The sequence below is a fragment of the Semicossyphus pulcher genome, unplaced genomic scaffold (genome assembly GCF_022749685.1).
Source record: "Semicossyphus pulcher isolate SPU_LCO1_2020_fin unplaced genomic scaffold, fSemPul1.0.p SCAF_15, whole genome shotgun sequence".
Taxonomy (NCBI): domain Eukaryota; kingdom Metazoa; phylum Chordata; class Actinopteri; order Labriformes; family Labridae; genus Semicossyphus; species Semicossyphus pulcher.
The window spans coordinates 22627363-22645048 of record NW_027211659.1 but is presented as its reverse complement, the minus strand read 5'-3'; the positions used below and the strand labels follow the sequence as shown (position 1 = coordinate 22645048).

Below are 17686 nucleotides of genomic sequence, written 5' to 3'. Positions count from 1 at the left end.
TTGTTTCTATATCTATGGACAAATCTACCTGTAGCACTTCTTTCATATTAGACTATATAAGTCTGATGGTAAAGTCCGCCCCATTCAATCAGTTACAGCATATAAATTATGTTATGAGCAAGCAGGAAGCAGAATATATACAGCATGGATAAAATCTAATTTATGGGTTAAAAAGTCATAAAGCATAAAGTCTCAAGCATATCTTCAAAGGTAGTAGTGCATAACATCAGAACCCTGGCAAGTGAACAAGGGTCCAATTTATAGGCTGAGAGACTACCAATCATATACATTAAAACCATTTCAAATAAACAATCTTACATCTCTTTCTTTAAGATATTTATTTGCCATTAAATTGAAGCCAAACACACATTTCACAGTCATTTAGAGTGTCAATTTTAACAATAATTTTTCATGAATTCTCTAGCTATGTTATAATTTATATGGACAGCAAAAAATTTGAGACCAAATGCTTTGCTCAGCTTTTCACATTTAGCAACAAAATAACAGTTTTGGCCGTGATAGAAAGAAATATGAAAGCTTTTTATATCAAGTGGTATTAACCATTTGGCCACTGAAGCCAAAAAATGAAATATACAAGCTTTTAATATCAAGTGGTATTAAACATTTGGCCACTGAAGCCATAAAAGTTCAATACTAAAAACCAGGTGGTACATCTGAGAGGGTTGGATTTAAAATATGTAAACTTCACTTCAAGACACCCACTTATGGGCCTTGCTTAGATTCAGCGTCACTTATAAAACTCTTTGTAAAACTGACTGAATTTGGCTCCTACTGTGAATCATTTGCCTTATTAATTTAAATAAAAACTATTCACACAACTATTTACATAAAAATACAAAAGGATAACTACAGCTAACATAAACTCCAAAACCCAAAACTCTCACAAAGAATAACTAATATAAACACAACATCAGTTTATTTTTCTTTAGTACAAGCACAGCCAGTTTCTCACAAATTTGCTTTCATAATGGAAAAGAAAGATTTATATAATTTTGATTCAGGATAATTTGGTCTCTGCTTTTCAACTTGAATAAGCTACAATAAACTGGATTACAAAAGGTTTAAAAGTCATATTTAAATCTACTTGTCTGCTTTGTATAAGATAGTTTAGAACCATATATTTTATTCTAAGTATTTGATAATATTTTTAAAACCATGGGGGATATCTATTTGTGGGACAAGACGCACTTTAACATTTTACTCAAAGTAAGACTTTAAGTAGGGGTGTTATTTGGAATATTACTTTATGTGCCTGTTATCATACCTAAATCGACTTACAGTAGGCCACCAAACAATTCCTGTATCTGGGAAGAGCTTATTGCTGCGTTTGGAAAACCCATCTCTGGTCTGCGATGATAAGGAGGAACTTGCAACTTGCAGCATTTATCAGGCCAGCATTCGGCCTTGCTGAGGCGGAGGAACTGCTCTTTAAGCTACACAGAGACGTTTTCGCATCTCTACCCACTAGCTTTATTTCTTCAGTCCAGGCAGTGTGAGCTCGTACCTTAAGACAAAAGAGAAAGACATTTTCATGAAATTACATTTATTAACTGCAATTGAAATTATTTTTTTGTTACATCAAAATAATTGAAATAAATAGACAATTATTGCCCCTACATAAATGTCTGTGCAGTATAACTCTTGACCAGAGGAATGCTCTTTGCTCCTCAAAAAGCCTTAAGGTAAACAGTGGTTGTCAGTTACTTCGCTGCAGGCAATAGCTCAGAGTGGTACAGAAAAATATGACAAGAATATACCCGTTGGATCGTCTAAAAAAATCTTCAGGTCTGCAGTCTACATTTTAAACCTGACGATTTTGAACGAGACATGACATCGGAGGCGGCGTCCTAAATTGAGGAAGTGTAGTTTGGCAAGCTCCCTGGCCTCCGCCAGATGATGCATTTTTTCATTTACTTTAGCTTTGTTTTGATTTAATACATCAAACAACAAAACAGGAAATATTTGCAGCATGGCTGGAAAAGAATAAAAAAACTGGGTCCAATACCATTGTGCGTGGCCTTTGACCAGATCCATCTGTGAAAAATCTATCATCACCTGTGGACAGGAGCAGAACATGAAAACTCAGTTAATATCAAGACTATGTTGCCAACCGCAAAAGAGTGAGTAGGGTTTTTTGCAATATGTGTATGTCATAAAAACATTTACAGCACAGAGCCATAATACACAAAAGTTAGAAATAAAGAGTTTCTATACTTTTCTCAGTGATGACAGCACAGAGTATTTCAACTGTGCATAGTCTTGTGTCAGAAATGAAAAGACAGATCTACTACAAGTAGCATTACCTACCATGCCAATATCCTTTCTCTCACGTGTATAGAACATCTTGTTATTTTTCACCGACACATCCAATTTCCTGGTTCGTGCTTCTTCAAGTGACACATCAAACTCAAACCTGTAATGAAGGAGGGTATGAAGAAAGAAACAAGTTCAGTCATAACCTCTCAGCTTTAAATATACAGGAGCTACTTTAAATTGGTAAACAGAAAAGTTAATAATTAAAATGTGTGTTTTATGAATGTATGATGCAGGTAAGTAAGTTCACTTTTCATTGAAGACAGGGTTGACTGTCCTCTTCTTGACATGTGTCTTCTTGCGATGTATCCAGGTTTGGTCGGGAAGCAAATACAGACGGACATAAGAGTCCGTGCCATTCTCACTGCAGGGAAATATGTTCCTGTGGAAAAATGGGACACACAAATGGTCATCATGGCTAGAAAATGTTCTCCTTTTTGTTATGTTGGATTCATACTAAGAAAATACTGACTATAGAATTCTAAAGCCCAATCTGTTTTTGATGTCACCTAAGGGCTGAAATAAAAATAATACTTAGTTGTTTTTTCCTTTATACTATGCAAGAACTAGAGTTGTTTCAGTACAGATAACAGCATCGGCTAGTACACCAGTCAGTGCACCATTTGGTTACCATTAAATATCCCTAATGACCTACAGAAGCTTAAATTTCTGTTCCATCCACCAGTCACTTTAGCACTGAAGAAGCCTTTCGGATGAGAGGTGAAACGTCTTCAAGAACTTCAGTCGCCTTTTGGATTAAGCTTAGAATTAAATATTCCCCATATTTCTTGTTCTGCAAAACATTGGCCTATACAGCAATAATAAATATTATGGCTGCCACTAGCAACTATTGTTTTAGAGCAGCAGAAAGGAAAATTTAACAGCTAGCAGAGAGAGTTACGTCAAAGCTAGCACAATGTCAACAACCAGTGTCACATTTAATGTTTTTTATATTTAAAGTTAAAGTTAAGATCTTAAAACAGTCAAATACCCCAAATAAAGCAGGTCCATTTATTAAATCAGTGTTTGTTTGTTTTTTAGGTTCTGAGTTTGTTTTTAGGTTAGGGTTAGTAGAATAGCTTACAGCTGTTAAAATATAACAATAACATTCTCAGCCCAGTTCTTAAGGGTGTATTCCGGATCGGACAATACTCACCTGCCACACCTCTCTCTACTAACTCTCTATCCTTCTCTCTATATTTTTCTCTTGTGTGTTTAATTCAAATGTGGGGCCCAGTAGAGGCCATGTGGTACGGCAGGTAGTATCAGCTTTGTCAATACCTGGAGTTTGCGTGAACAGTGCTGGGTTCTGTTGAAGTTGACAATGCTGCTTGGGTTCGGTGGTAGTAAGTATAGGGATAAGGGTACAAGGGGAGGGGTTTCTTCACTGAGCGCTTATCCATATCATTAGGGCACAAGAATCTTGTGTTTAATAATAAAAAAAAGAAAAAGGGCACCGGTTAAGCTCAGTGGTTAAATTGGCGGCTCATGTACAGAGGCTACAGTCCTCGATGTGGCGGCCCCGCGTTTAACTCCCGCCCTCGGCTCTTTTAATGCGTGTCATAACCCCACTCTCTCTTTCCCTGTTTCCAACATTATACAGTGTCCTCCTATCCTAATAAGGCCTAATAAAAAAGCCCCAAAATAATAAAATGAGTTAAGAACATGGCCTGTATTTCTAGGACCTGTTAAAGTCTTTTGAAATCCTTTACACTGAAATTGAATTGTCAGTTTCTATGCTTAGAAAATTAGTGTATTAGCAGTCCGGGTTAGAGCTGCTGGAAAACACGGCAGAGGCTGGATTTTTGTGACTCACCTGCAAGAGTTTACCAGGATGATGAGTTTCTTCCTCAGGGTGGCATAGCGTACAGCCAGGTTGATCTCCCCAAATGAACCCTGGTGTTTCCTGATGGCGCTACATTGATAAAACATTTGTACATGTCAATATCTTTACTCTCGCTCTAAAAGCCGAATTGTTTAGTTGGCAACATTTGTAGAAAGCTAAGAAGTCAGCAGCACAATGAAGTTGTGACTCACTCTGGATATGATGCTCCATCTGAAAGATCAAAACGTGAAGAAGCGATGGAGTTCTCCGACAGCATGCTTTGGGAGTCAAACCGACGCATGTTTGATGTAGAGTTAGGTGACCGCCAGGCTTCAGAAGTCAGGTGGGAGCCAGGGCGACGATTTAAATAGTCTGCATTAGAGCCATTCTGGATATCTGTCGGCCCGGTCGGAGATAAGGCTTGGGTGTTGGAGGAAAGGGCTTGAGAGTTTGATGTAGCCACCGAGGGAATAGATTCGGAGGCGTCACCTCCTTGGTTCATCTGTGGTCCTTGTTGTCTGATATGTGATGGAGGATCTAGGATGATCTTTGGTGGAGGTTTTTCCGCACTAAGAATCTATCATGGGATTTAAGAAATGACTGATGTTAATGACACATTGTAAAAGCATCAACTTGCAAGTTCCAAAGATCTGTTGGTGGAATAACATCTGACATTCAATATATTAGACAGTATCTTTGTACTGAATGTGAAGTGCTTGTTCTAATGTGAGATTTTGATGTACTTAATGAGTGTGTATTCCTGTCAACATTGTGTACCCACTCTGAGAGTTGCTTTCAGCTTGATCTGGCTGTTTGCTCCGGAGCGCTCCAGCGGGAATTGCTGGTCCAGAGACATGTTGGAGGAGTTGAGGAGGCGATTCAGGGGAATGTTTACAACCCCGAGCTGATTCTTCTTCTCATGCTCCTTCACCTGAAACACGAGAACACAAAATAAAAATATTATAGCAAAGAATGGGGAACGTTTAATTCCTCCTGAGGATGTTTAAATTTAGCAAAAATGAAATTAGCTTTTTTTTTTTACAGCTAATAATAAGACTATATGTCAGTTTGCATACAAAAAATGTGGAACGTGCTAAAGGAAACCAAGTTTTTTTTTTAGATTTTCAATGGTAATTATTGCAAACTTGGAGAAGCATATGTTTTTTTTTATAACTGGTTCAACTGTTCAAAGAGAAAAATGTAGCATAGTTTGTACAAGATGTAATAACAAACCTGAACACAGAGCTGCTGTGTTTTGACGCTATGCACAAAGAAGGTGAAGCCCTCCTCCCACACAGGGTCTTTAGATGCATACACAACCTGTGGAAAGTCAGACATTGCAACATTATGACACCACAGGCAGATCAATTGGTGCTAAAACATTTTTTAAAAAGAAGCCTACTAAATTACACAAAAACAAGTATTAACATTGGTTAATTGATATGACATAAGTAATTTAATTAATAAAGGTACAAAAAGTGTTTGTTAATGTAATTTAGCGAGAGCTGTACCTTGCTTTTCTGTACGTCGTCGTCTCTAACGGAAAATTCCACATAAGAGCTGGGCCCAGAAGTTCTCTTTGTGAGCTGAAAACAAGCAAATCAGTGAAAAAGATTTTTTTTCATACAATGTGTTTATGAAAGCACCAACACAGAAAACCAAAGGAACATTGAGGAATAGTTACCAACTGCGCTAATAGGCAGAATAATCATTACTCACAATGTATTTCCAACCATTTGCTTTAGGTGTTTGATTTCCATAACACTCTACTCTGTAGTTAGAATTCTGCTTCAGCTTAATAAATGCTACTGGTCAACAGCAAGCTAACATTCGAGTTTTTCTGCAAGCAGCCTGCTGCCTTCAGGGCAGGTCTTGCATTCCTCTCCCTAATACACTGCAGACACACAAAACCATCTGGAACAGCTAAAACAGATGTTTGTGCTGGCAAAAAAGCTGTGGAGTAAACTTCCATAAAGAGAGGAATGTGAATGCTACTGGTGGTAGCCACAACTTGCATGCTAGTATTAGCCCAGCTAGCCCTTATTTTAACAACATTACAGGTCTAAATACCACAGGTTGGTACAGACTAATCTGAGGTGTGAACAAGTGGTGGGGGAAGTATTCAGATACTTAAGTAAAAGTACCTATACCACACTGTAAAACATTAACATGCAGTACAATTAAAACTCTCGCTTATCAAGACGTTGCTTAAGCAAAGAATGTGAAAAAAATGAGGGTGATGTACCTGAAGTAATAAAGCTATATGTAGAGCCCCTTTGACTGTTTAACTGTAATATACATGTATCATTAGATAGGGATGCACAATATTATCGGCAAGTTATGATTATCTGCTGATTATGGCTTGAAAATGAATGTCATTTTTCTGCCGATATTTTCCGCTGCTAAAACAGCGCTTTGATTATTATTCTTTATTATGCCTAAATGCTCAATGATTCCCTAAAAAAGCATGATGCTACAACATTAACTCAGTGCGAGTGTGCGTGTGCACTGCCTCTTCCATCAAACGTGAAGAAGGGTGCAAGATGTCAGCTGTGTTGCAGTTTTTCAAAGTTTCCGAAACCAACAGCAAGGTTGATTTCATTTTATGTATTTGTTCTGTGCAATGGGTAAAATTTGCCCTACTTGTCACTATTGTCCGTATTGTCTCAGGGAGAGCATCATCCAAGGCTGTCTAAGAATTGTATGAATATTACAGTTTTATTTGAAAGAAAGAGTTACATACAAATAAATATGGCATTTTGTACATAAGCTAAGTTATAGTAGTTTTCTTATATTGCCCAGTGAATGTGTACATTTTAAAAAGCACTGTATTATGTTATTTCTGCATCTGCCAGTGGGCCACTACAATAAGAGTAAGCATGATATCAATTCCACTACAGGGGAGACTTGATGTTCTGTGCAATAAGGGGAAAAAAACATGGTATATCGGTATCGAAATTGGAAAAAAGGAATGGAAAATATCGGCATATTGGATATCAGCAAAAAACCCAATATAGTGCAACATCCCTATCATTAGATCATTGTGCGTTAATGCAGGTAGGATTTAACATTTGTTCTCTAATTAGTTGACTAGAGCTAGCATATTTATTTAGAATAAAACTTTGACAAATTGTTATTTCCAATTGAATTTTCTCAATGAATCAGTGGCTTGTAAAAATGCTTACAACTGTGATAATACTTATCACTTTTACCAGCAATTACCCAGAGCACAAAGTGACATATATGCCTTTTAACCAACAACCCAGAGCCCAAACTATAAATAATTATTTCTTTAATTCTTTATCTGTTTATTCTCAGGGACAATGCACATTAATCAACTTCACTGTAAATGTGCCGGTGTTAGCCAAAAGGCTACTTTTCAACTGCTGTCCCTCAGCCAGATGTAAAGTTGACCATTAAAACAACAAATAAAACACACAACATATAAGCGTATATAAACATATATAACATATAATGCATTTCATTTTTTAAAACAATTTCCATGAAAAGCAGCAAATCCTCACATTTAACATTTAATGAGACATGTTTTCTGTGCCAAAATCTTGATTTTTAGAGTAACTGGGCCTACTAAAAAAACTGTCAACAAACAAATACAATTAAGTAAAAAGTACAATTAAGGAGTACTAGCACAAAGTGGTTTGGTATGAATATACTCAAATAAACTGGAAGTAATTCAGGTTGTTATTCAAGTGCAATACCTGAGTAAATGTACTTTTCTTTCTCATGAGTAATTTTAACAAAGCTAAACTCAACATATTGGCTGAGAAAGTTATAAATACTTTCACTGAGCAAATGTTGCAGCCATCACAAAGACGTTTTTTGTTGTGAAAATGAACAATCCACTGGTTAGACAAGGTTGTTTGTCTCAACTATGTTTGCAATGACACAATGTATCTGAATATAATGAAACGTATCCATGAGAAAATTTATTTTTTGCCCTCACACTTCACTGGTCCCTTTTCTGGCTGTGTTTTCACACAGTGACCAGCAGAGGGCAGTCAGCGGCAATAGCTGCTGACAGCAATTCCAGTACTTAGAACTTGTATTAACACAGATTTGTGCAACAGGTCAGGGCCATAAAGTGTCCTTAAATAACCCTTACTATTTGATTACATTTGCCTTAGTCACCAGATGGATGGGGTTTTTAACATGGGCACACGCCTGAGAGGGTGAAATATTTGTCACAGAGACTCTTAAGTGACAGAAATGGCATTTATTTGTTCTATGTTACAATCTCAAAATCCTCAACAATGTCAACAAATTAGTATTGACTTAATAATTGTTTAATTTGGTAAATATCTAAATAGTCCTCACCATGAATATGTTAACGTAATCTATATTTCTCCCTATGTTTCTTTATGCTGGGAAGCTCACAGTGAACAAGCCTCAGGTTAAGGCAGAAATGAAGCAACGTAAACACCAGCTGGTAATAACACACCCAAATAAAATGACAGGCATGCACCAGACGAACAGGAAATACCAGCTACGCACAGGGACAAGTGCACCTGGAGCAACAACAGCACACACCTGATCTGACTGACACCTTTGTTCGGCACCAAGATACAAAAGAACTATCAATTGTAAGGAAGTAGAGCGAAAGAGAAGCTTGACAACTGTCTGATGTAGGCCTCGATAAACGTGCTCTATTACATGTTTTCTTCACTCCTAAGCCAACGAAAAAATCCTTTTGAAAAGATTTTGAAATCATTTCAAATTTGAAACTTGTATGATTATTAAAGTGACTTTTTATACAAGGCAGCAAAAAAACTTTAAATAAAAACTACTTTTTTTTTTTGCTATTTGTCCATGAGTTACAATAAAGCCACAGAACGACTGACTGTTATTCGAAAATGAAATAATTACAAATTACTACCCTTTCCAAACTTTATTGGTTAGAGCAACTATATATGGTATAAAAAGATGCAGAAAAATATAATTTGAAAATAAATTTGGAATTGAAGATAGTACAGTGATAATCTCGAAGATTTTCATTTAAAAAAATGTCTGTTAAACCACTATCTATCGAATGAGGTAACACAATGGTGATTGAGCCTATAGCCCACTGATGAAAGCCTTTGCGTTTGCAGTATTACGGACTGGGTGTCTGGAGTGGCTTTCATGAAAATAATCACAATAGGCGCCCAGTTAGTGACGCGTTTTCCATCACCCAACAATGGTCGGTCTGCCAGAGAGGGTAGGCAGAGCTAAGCGGCTGCTTTTCCGGACTCTGCAAGTGTTGCGAGTAAACAGTAATCTACTATGGCTGAACAAACAAAGAAAAGATCGATGACTACAGATACAACTTAAGAAATAAGTGAAAATCAAAAGAAAAAGAAACAAATTCAACGCTCAGATGAAGGCAAAGGGAAAGCGACAATCAACGAGGAAAATCAAGAGTCACAACCGGAGCCAACCGTGGACGTCATACATGCAACGCTGTCTGGATATCTGGGAAGTCTGCTCCCGTAATTACAGTTTATCGCCACAGGTGCCGCCAAAGAGAATGTAACTGAAGATCTTAAGGAAACAAATGTAATGTCCATTTTTTGGAATATTGTTTTGTGAGTAAATTATTAAAATGACATATATGGATAGTAGAACTGATTATGTAATGTTTTGTTATTCTTATGTTCCTGTTACAGCAGATAAATAAACAATGTCCCACTGTCTGTTATTCAGTTTTCAACAATTAAGAGTGTTTTGTTATTAAGAAGATTTAGTTTTTTATATAAACATGTATGATAATTGTCTATTAGTGTATTTACAGATGTATAATATCCTTCATGTGTTTTGTGTTGTCTCGACAAAGCATTTATCCTCCTTCACAATGGCAACAATTAGCATTAACTTTTCATGTAGAAAATTGGCAAGTAATCAAACTACAACTAACCAATGATAATTGAATGAAAATGGTGACCTAAGGGTCTGGGGTCTCTAAAGCCAGCAAAGCTCATTATAGGAACTACTGGGCAGGACAGACAGTTGGAATAACCATACAGTACTGATAACATGACCATACGTAGCAGTACTGTGAGCTTTAAAAGCTCTCGTCTTACCCGAGCCTCATTTTTGTGCTTCCCGTGTTTCTGATGCTCCGAGATCTCTTTGTGGTCTTTCTGGACACAAATACAAGAATACACATCAGCATGTTAGTCTGTCCATGTAGCATCATGTGTACTTAAAAACAACCCTCTAACTTAGGCAACACTTACTGGTAGGTTAGTAGCATTGTCCAGGTATACTGCAAGCATAGCACAAGCGAAGCCATCTGCAGACTGGAAGAGAGTGATGGCAGAAAACAATATAAGACTCAAACTAATCCTGTCTGATGATCTTGAATATAAATATGAATGAGAATTCTTTTGGGAGAAATGAAAGCAACAATGAGGCTACCTCTGTCTCAAGGTTGGGGTCAGTCTTAAGGGAAAACCACTGGAGCTTCAGGTGAACTTCACCATTCTGGACCCCATCCAGAGTAAACCACTAAGACAGGGAGATTCACTGATCAACATGATAAATCATTTAAAGACTTTATTCAAAGTGAAAAAAACTGTTGAAAATGTTAAGAATTTCATTAGCATGTCAAAAATGCTGCAGCGACATTTCAAGATATCTATCCATCCACCCATTTTCTACACTGCTCGCTTATCCTGTTCAGGGTCGCGGGGGGGTTGGAGTCTATGCCAGCTGTCATTGGGCGAGAGGCGGGATAGACCCTGGATGCCAGTCAATCACAACGCTGACACATAGAGACAGACAACCTTTCACAATCACAGGCACACCGATGGGCAACTTAGAGTCACCAATGAACCTAATACCCCTTTCCCACCAAAATTAGAGCATTGACGCAGGTTTTTCAGACCCGAGAAGACCTGCTTATAGATGCCGATTGTCTGTTTTTACATTGCCAATGGAGTATACAGCTTTCAGTCTCTTTTCTGATGCATGACTGCCTGACGTCACAAACACGCTGGAAACAGGGTGAGGATGTTACGGTGGTTACGTCTTTATTGTATCTATTACTCATTCAGACTGTGAATCAAACTCGGCGCCGCCAAATTTGGAACGATGTTCGAGCGCTGCTCAGATGGAGACGGGCGGAATTTGTAGCTGAGATGACAAGGAGTCGCAGAATTTACCAACAGAGCATAGCATCGTGCCGGAAAGGGGGCGGAGATTAGCGTGTCAACCTGGGTTTTGTGTTCCCATCATTATTTTAATTACGATAATTACCTGGGTCTACTGCCTACTGAGTCATTTGACTCAGGTCTGAATGCTGATTGTAACCTTTCCCACTATGCAAAAAGTGGGAACCAGTGGGAAAAGGGCTTTACAAGCATGTCTTTGGACTGTGGGAGGAAGGGTACCCGAAGGGAACCCACTCATGCACGGGGAGAACACGCAAACTCCACACAGAAAGGCCCCCTACGTCCGAACCGGGGATTTAACTAGGAACCTTGTAGTTGTGAGGCAACAGTGCTCATTTTAAGATATTTGACCAGTAATAAAAATAGTAGAACATGGTACATTATTTCATTATTGTTATACATAATTACTAAATTGTACTTACAAGGCCCAAATCACTTTTTTCAGTGTATCAACAACATGAAATAAAAGCTCACCTGATCCATTTCTTTCTCCCTCTTCACTTCTCCTAAATCCAGATGATGCCTACGGTGAAAGAGAACAGTTATGGCCAACAACAACTTCATAGCACTAACATTTCAAACTCTCACTATGTATGTAGCATACTGTCTATCAACCCACTGCCAGTTTGTGTTTCCCCCAGGAAACTCACATAACTTCCCCACCTATAGTAATGAGGGCGTTGTCAAATAGACAAAACTGCCATTTTGGATTTTTGGGATGACTCGACTTGAAACTAGAGAGGTGAAGAGTAAAGGCCTTTTAAACAAAAACTGTGCCTTTTTAAACAACGTTAATGTCAGTCTGAGCTGAAAAATATTTTAGCCAACATGTGCATCAACTCTAGACTGCTTTAAGTTTTAGTTTCCCTTTTCTTTTTGTTGTCTGATTTTAGGTGAATGCATTCTTCATTATTTTCTGCCTTCTTGATTAATAAATAGAAAACATTCAGAAAACTAATGGTAATATTCACATTCATTTTTTCTACCTTGTGCTTTGTTTTATAGTGCCATAATGGGATATGTGATGAAGGGATATGCAGCCTGTTACAGTTGCTCCTGTTCGTTTTCTTATTTTTCCTATACCCTTATTTCTTATTCTGATATGTATGACTTGTATACAGTTTGAGAAATACAACATACTGGACCCCAAAAAATGAACCCTACTTGTTTGTGCTGTTATAAGTTTCTTACCTTCCAATGAAGTCATCTTTATCTGTGTCCTCATCATACAGTTCCAGCTCCAACTCTTGGCCTGGGGCCTCATGGACGACAAACTGCAGACAGATTAACAAAAGGTTTTTCTGATGGGAAAATCAATGTAAAGATCCATGTCCCTGTTCAACACACCGTTTGATTTCTCAAGCACTTAGTGAAAGACTTCAGCAGATTACACATCCGATATTAGGATGAGATATTAAATCATGAACATTACACATGAACATGCAGCAAGTAATTCAAATGCGGAAACAAAAAGGAAGGAAATTGTCACGTGCTTGAGAATTCAGCATGCAAACAATGACAGTGATTTAAATAGCTCTTTATCTCTTAAAGGAAGTATTTATCTTTTACAAACAAGGAAATATATGGAGGAATTTTAGCAGTTTACTGGTTTTGTGAACCAGGATACCTATCCAGCATGCCATTTTAATGTATGAGTATACTCATTTGTTTTTAACAGGACAGCCGACCACAGTATTTCACTATTATCATACCTCATAGACCTCGTTCCATGTGGGGTGCAAATTTTCTTTGACGGTCTTGCTTTTGAAGTGACGGTTGCCGACTCGGAGTGTCGCGTAGGGATCTGATTTGCCTTTCACTAAACCCATCATGTATGTGTCCTTAGCCACCAGGTCTCTGGCTGCCAACAAGTGGACCCTCACAACTCCCTGTGGAGCAGAAAAAGAAGGGAAAATTCAAACTATAAACATTTTCTCAAATGTAGGAAAAGAAGTATCAAATCGTCACCTACATATTTAAAAGAGAAACCTACAGGACATCTGAATTTTAAAATGCTTTTATTTTGGTGGGTGATCTTTATTCTGAAATTTGCAATGGGTATAGGTTTTTTAATATGCAAGTGACTGCAGGTGATACAGTATAGATTAGTCTCTATTTAGAGATTCTACATAGAAATTTAAAATGCAGATTCTACATAGCATCTGTAGGCAGGGACGTGGATTTTAGGGATGGCAAGTGTTCTGGTTATTGTTTGTACTATGCTTTTAGTCCGAGTAATATTGACCAGTTACGTATCAGCAGGCTGCGGCATATGCAGGAAAAACAGTCCGCGTGGACAGCAAAAGCAGATGGAATGTAATGGGCTGTAATGGCTTCCATGAGCGGCCACCTAGGTTTACCTTCTTATTAATCTCTATAAACAAAATAATAAATCAGAGATTGGGTAAGATTAAAGCATTAAATGTAAAGTACATCTTACGTACACGAGGAATTGGGAACCTCATCTGGTCCACTTTGACCTGGTCTATGAGGGGAATGCACATGCGATTAGGCAACACCATGAGCGAGGCGATGATATCCATGATGGTCTCTTCAGACAACGAACTGAAAGATCAGATGAGAGAGTTTTACAATCAGACAACTAAACAGCACAATGTTGTGTTGACCATTAAACACTAACCTGAAGCCAGGGCTGTCCAAAAGGTTGGTCATGCCAGTCCAGTTGATTTCTAAAGTCTAGAATAGATAAATAAGCAAACATTATTGTCTGTGTGAAAGTTGTAAAGTAATTTAACATATGACCGGATGACAGGTAAGGAAAGTGTGTGTGTCGGCACTCACAGGGCGTCGAATGAAAAAAAACGTGACTCCTCCCACCAGTGGTGCTTGACCAATCAGTGGCTCTAAAATGACCCTCATCATCCCATGGAGCTGTGAGATTCAAGACAGTTTTACAACACTAGTAAACACAGTTGATGATTATCAGTGTAATGCAGAGAATACAGGAAAATTGAGATGCCCACTTTAAGTCCTTTGACTCCAGCTGTGATTGGCGACTGCACGTCTGCGTCGATGTCCACATCACCTTCGTAACTGCAAAGTGTTGAGACATAAATGAGGCACGTGCACATGCACATACACACATTATCCTACTGTGGGCTCTTGTGCAAAGTTTACATTGAATGTGAAACAAAGGTACCAAAATGCAAGTAACAAAGTACAAGACAGAAATAGCACTGAAGAGAGACGTGTGTGTGGCGAACCTGATGTTCATGTCCAGAATCACCTCCCTCCGATCCACTTCATGTGTGTATGCTTTCATTCCAGTGATTCTGAGAGGCTGGAATCAGGGAAGCATTTAAAGGAACAATCTTTATAAGACTACAGAAAGACTGTAAAAGTAGCAATAAAAAAAATGGATGTAAGCTGAGGTCATATGCAAACTCACTATGTGTCCAAAGTGGACTTTGGTAAAAGTGAACATCTTGAGCGCAGGACTGGAGAGCCTGACAGCCGGCTGGATGTTTTCTTTAAGGAGCTTCTCCATGTACATCCCGAAGAAAGGCCAGGCCTGCTCCAACACCTGATCATACAAAGGATTGCACGAAAAGTGAAAACGCCTTGATTCCACACCTTACTCAAATAGCAAATATCAGTTCACTTACACTTGTAAATAGAGGGAATAACTAAGGGGAGTATGCATTAACTGTTTTTAAATCCTACTGATGCAATTAGCTTAAGTTGCAGAGAAATAAAACAATGCAAAAGAAATTTGGTGTGGTCTGTTTGTCTGTTAACCAATTTCAAATCTGCTACTGAGATGCAGGATATATAGGTATATAGGATATAAGTTATTCGCCTTTATTAGTAGCGGTATGTATCGGCATTTGTGTGCATGTTGTCGGATATGAACCTGTATGACTTCTATCTTTTATACACAATAGAGCAGAAAAAGATACTTGAGTAAATAAGAAGTGGAGCTGACGGAAAATTTGCCTTTGACTTCACTGTTAACAATGCTGCAACAAACGCAGAGTTTGTTGAGGAGGACAACATGAACATGTCCTGCAAGTTTCCGAGAACAATCGAACATTATATCATCCATCTTTGCTCACTACATCTTAGCTTTTCTTACCCTTTGCTTTACATAAAGAACAAACATTTAAAATTGTCAGAACCATTTCATTATCCATTATGTATATTAGCTGAATTATATTAACTATATTGTGGGGCGCTGTTTTAGCTCAGTCAGTAGAGCAGGCACCTCATGTACAGAGGCAAAGTCCTCAATGCATCCCAGCACTTTGGTACATGTCATCCCCTCTCTCTCATCCCCATTTCCTGTCAATCTTCAGCATTCCTATCCAATAAAGGCAATACAAAATGACATATTGTGCATCCATTACCTCTACCATTATGGAATGGTTAGGCTGGAAATGTTGCTGTGTAGCACTGGGCCAGCGTCAAATATATAAAACACCAACTTAATTGAGCAGTTAGTGCTTTAACACCTTGTTAGATCACCAAAGAAAGAAAGATGACTTAGTTTTGATACTGTACCTTGTTAACCCAGTCGACTTTCTCAACATCAGGAAAGTGGACCTTTGAAAAAAAAATATAAGAGTGGAGTTAGAGGTGGGTCTGTAGGTACCCAAATATCGCATTAGCATGCATGATGATGGTAATGGAGTACATGATTGTGTCAATAAATTAACCATCATGCAAATATTAAAATGTCCCATATGCACAATTAATCAACACAAAATTAATGAAGTAAGAAAAACCAAGTGCCTTAGAGGACCTGACAATTGAAGTCATGATAATTCCGCTAATCTTTCCACAACATTAGTAGAAATGGACATGGAGAATCAAAGTAGCGATTGTTATTCAGGGCTTACCAACGTTTCTTTGCAGCATCAAAGCTGTGGACTGTAACAGAAGGTTGGAGTCATGTTCTAATAGAGAGCATCTGAAGAGCCCATCCCTTTTCCAAATAAACTAAGATGTTAAAGAGGCAAAACTTAGCAAAAGCTCAAAGTACAAGAATTATAAATGTTGTAAAATAAATTCCCATGACATCACTGTTTTACGAAAATTATAAATCTGTAGAACCTATAATGTGTTAAAACATGTGTTTTAGGTTTTAAACCGCAGTATAGTAGATAAAAGATCCTAACTGCTCCCATGTTTAAAAAATAATCTGATTTCACATGTATTGTTACATTCCTCTGACATCAGATGAACCCCTCTGATTGTCCCTCCCTTTTCTTAGTTCCCATGAGTCACTTTGGGAGAGGGTGTGGTGTAACCAAATGTGGAGGCACAGAAACCTCCTGCAAAATAACAGCACATTTGGCTGGATAAACCTAATTCAGCCCATGTCTGGCATGTCATGCAAATATTGTAGTCATGGCAACTGAGAGCTTGACACACCCCACAGTGTGTTTCAGGATGTCTCAGACAACTTGGTTGCATACTTTGTTTGACCAACAGAAATGTCAGAAGCAAAGTAAAGACAGGTTAAAGTGGTACCTTCTTTAATAACCTGAATGTTGCTTAGTTGAACCTACTTCTGAAATGCCTCTAAGCAAGGCAGTTCACACTTATTGCCTAAGTTAAACTGCTCTTGGACAAATAGAAGTCTGTGATGTGTATCATACATTAATTCTATACATACCCATGATGCCATTTGTAAGGCGCTTTGCAGCTCCTTGTTGACCACCTGTGTCTCATTATCCACGAATTCGATGGCGGTTCCGATCCGCGCTTGTTTCCATTGACGATTTTTGTTCCACCAGGTGACCATCATCATGCACAGCAGCACCCAGCTGATACTCAGGCCCAGGTACCCCGTCACGTACACGGGATAGAAGACGAGCACGGCTCTGCCAAAGTAAATCAGGAACTCCATCAGGATGCGGTTGACAGCGGAGGAGTTCAGCTTCTCTGTGCTGCCTTGTATCGACAGACTCTCCCCGGGCCCCGCTCCCACCACCGCGCCGCTCGGAGTTATCGGTCCGGCGGATGCCATTGGGCCGGACTCCCGCGGGGACCTGGTTCCCTGAAGTCCAAAAAAGCTGTTTACGCTCACTGCCCGGGCAGACTCTGTTTTCTTTCAGTTAACGGCTTCCTGAAATAAAACAAAACATGAACGCCAGTGTACTGCGCACAACATAGGTGCAGCGTTAAAAGAAGTCGTGACAGTCCTAAAAACTTCCGTGTTTCAAACTCCCAAAAGGCAGGTACGCATACCTGCGCCCATGGGTGGGGAATGCGCGTAACCAAAAAGGAATTCCACCCTAAAAATGAATGCGAAAAACCAACCTTGAATTAAAGGGGACTTTTTTTCTAGATGAGGCTTTTAAAGCTTTGTATTGATTTTTTATATAACTGCACT

At 38.5% G+C, this 17686-nt stretch overlaps 1 protein-coding gene across 1 annotated transcript; it reads right to left on the bottom strand.

The window, feature by feature from the left end:
• Positions 1-323: 323 nt before the first annotated feature.
• esyt3 (extended synaptotagmin-like protein 3) lies at positions 324-17494 on the bottom strand. The gene is made up of 23 exons (XM_069663381.1): positions 16967-17494; positions 15850-15891; positions 14738-14872; positions 14553-14629; positions 14313-14382; positions 14131-14220; positions 13970-14025; positions 13773-13893; positions 13041-13217; positions 12520-12602; positions 11803-11851; positions 10574-10663; positions 10393-10455; positions 10237-10296; positions 5671-5745; positions 5393-5479; positions 4941-5090; positions 4372-4736; positions 4151-4249; positions 2585-2716; positions 2329-2434; positions 2027-2076; positions 324-1525 (listed from the first exon to the last, which is right to left on the bottom strand). Exons 1-23 carry the CDS (start codon positions 17318-17320, stop codon positions 1492-1494), a joined length of 2565 nt encoding a protein of 854 aa, XP_069519482.1. The 5' UTR covers positions 17321-17494; the 3' UTR covers positions 324-1491.
• Between the last annotated feature and the right edge of the window lie 192 nt (positions 17495-17686).

What these genes read in the sequence shown, in the direction of transcription:
- esyt3 (XM_069663381.1), bottom strand. Translation starts at nt 17,320, where the DNA reads ATGGCATCCGCCGGACCGATAACTCCGAGCGGCGCGGTGGTGGGAGCG. An exon ending in AACCCTGTCTTCAATGAAAA is followed by an intron (nt 2,435 to 2,584) that starts GTGAACTTACTT and finishes CCTTCATTACAG; the next exon opens with GTTTGAGTTTGATGTGTCAC. An exon ending in AGAGAAAGGATATTGGCATG is followed by an intron (nt 2,077 to 2,328) that starts GTAGGTAATGCT and finishes TCCTGTCCACAG; the next exon opens with GTGATGATAGATTTTTCACA.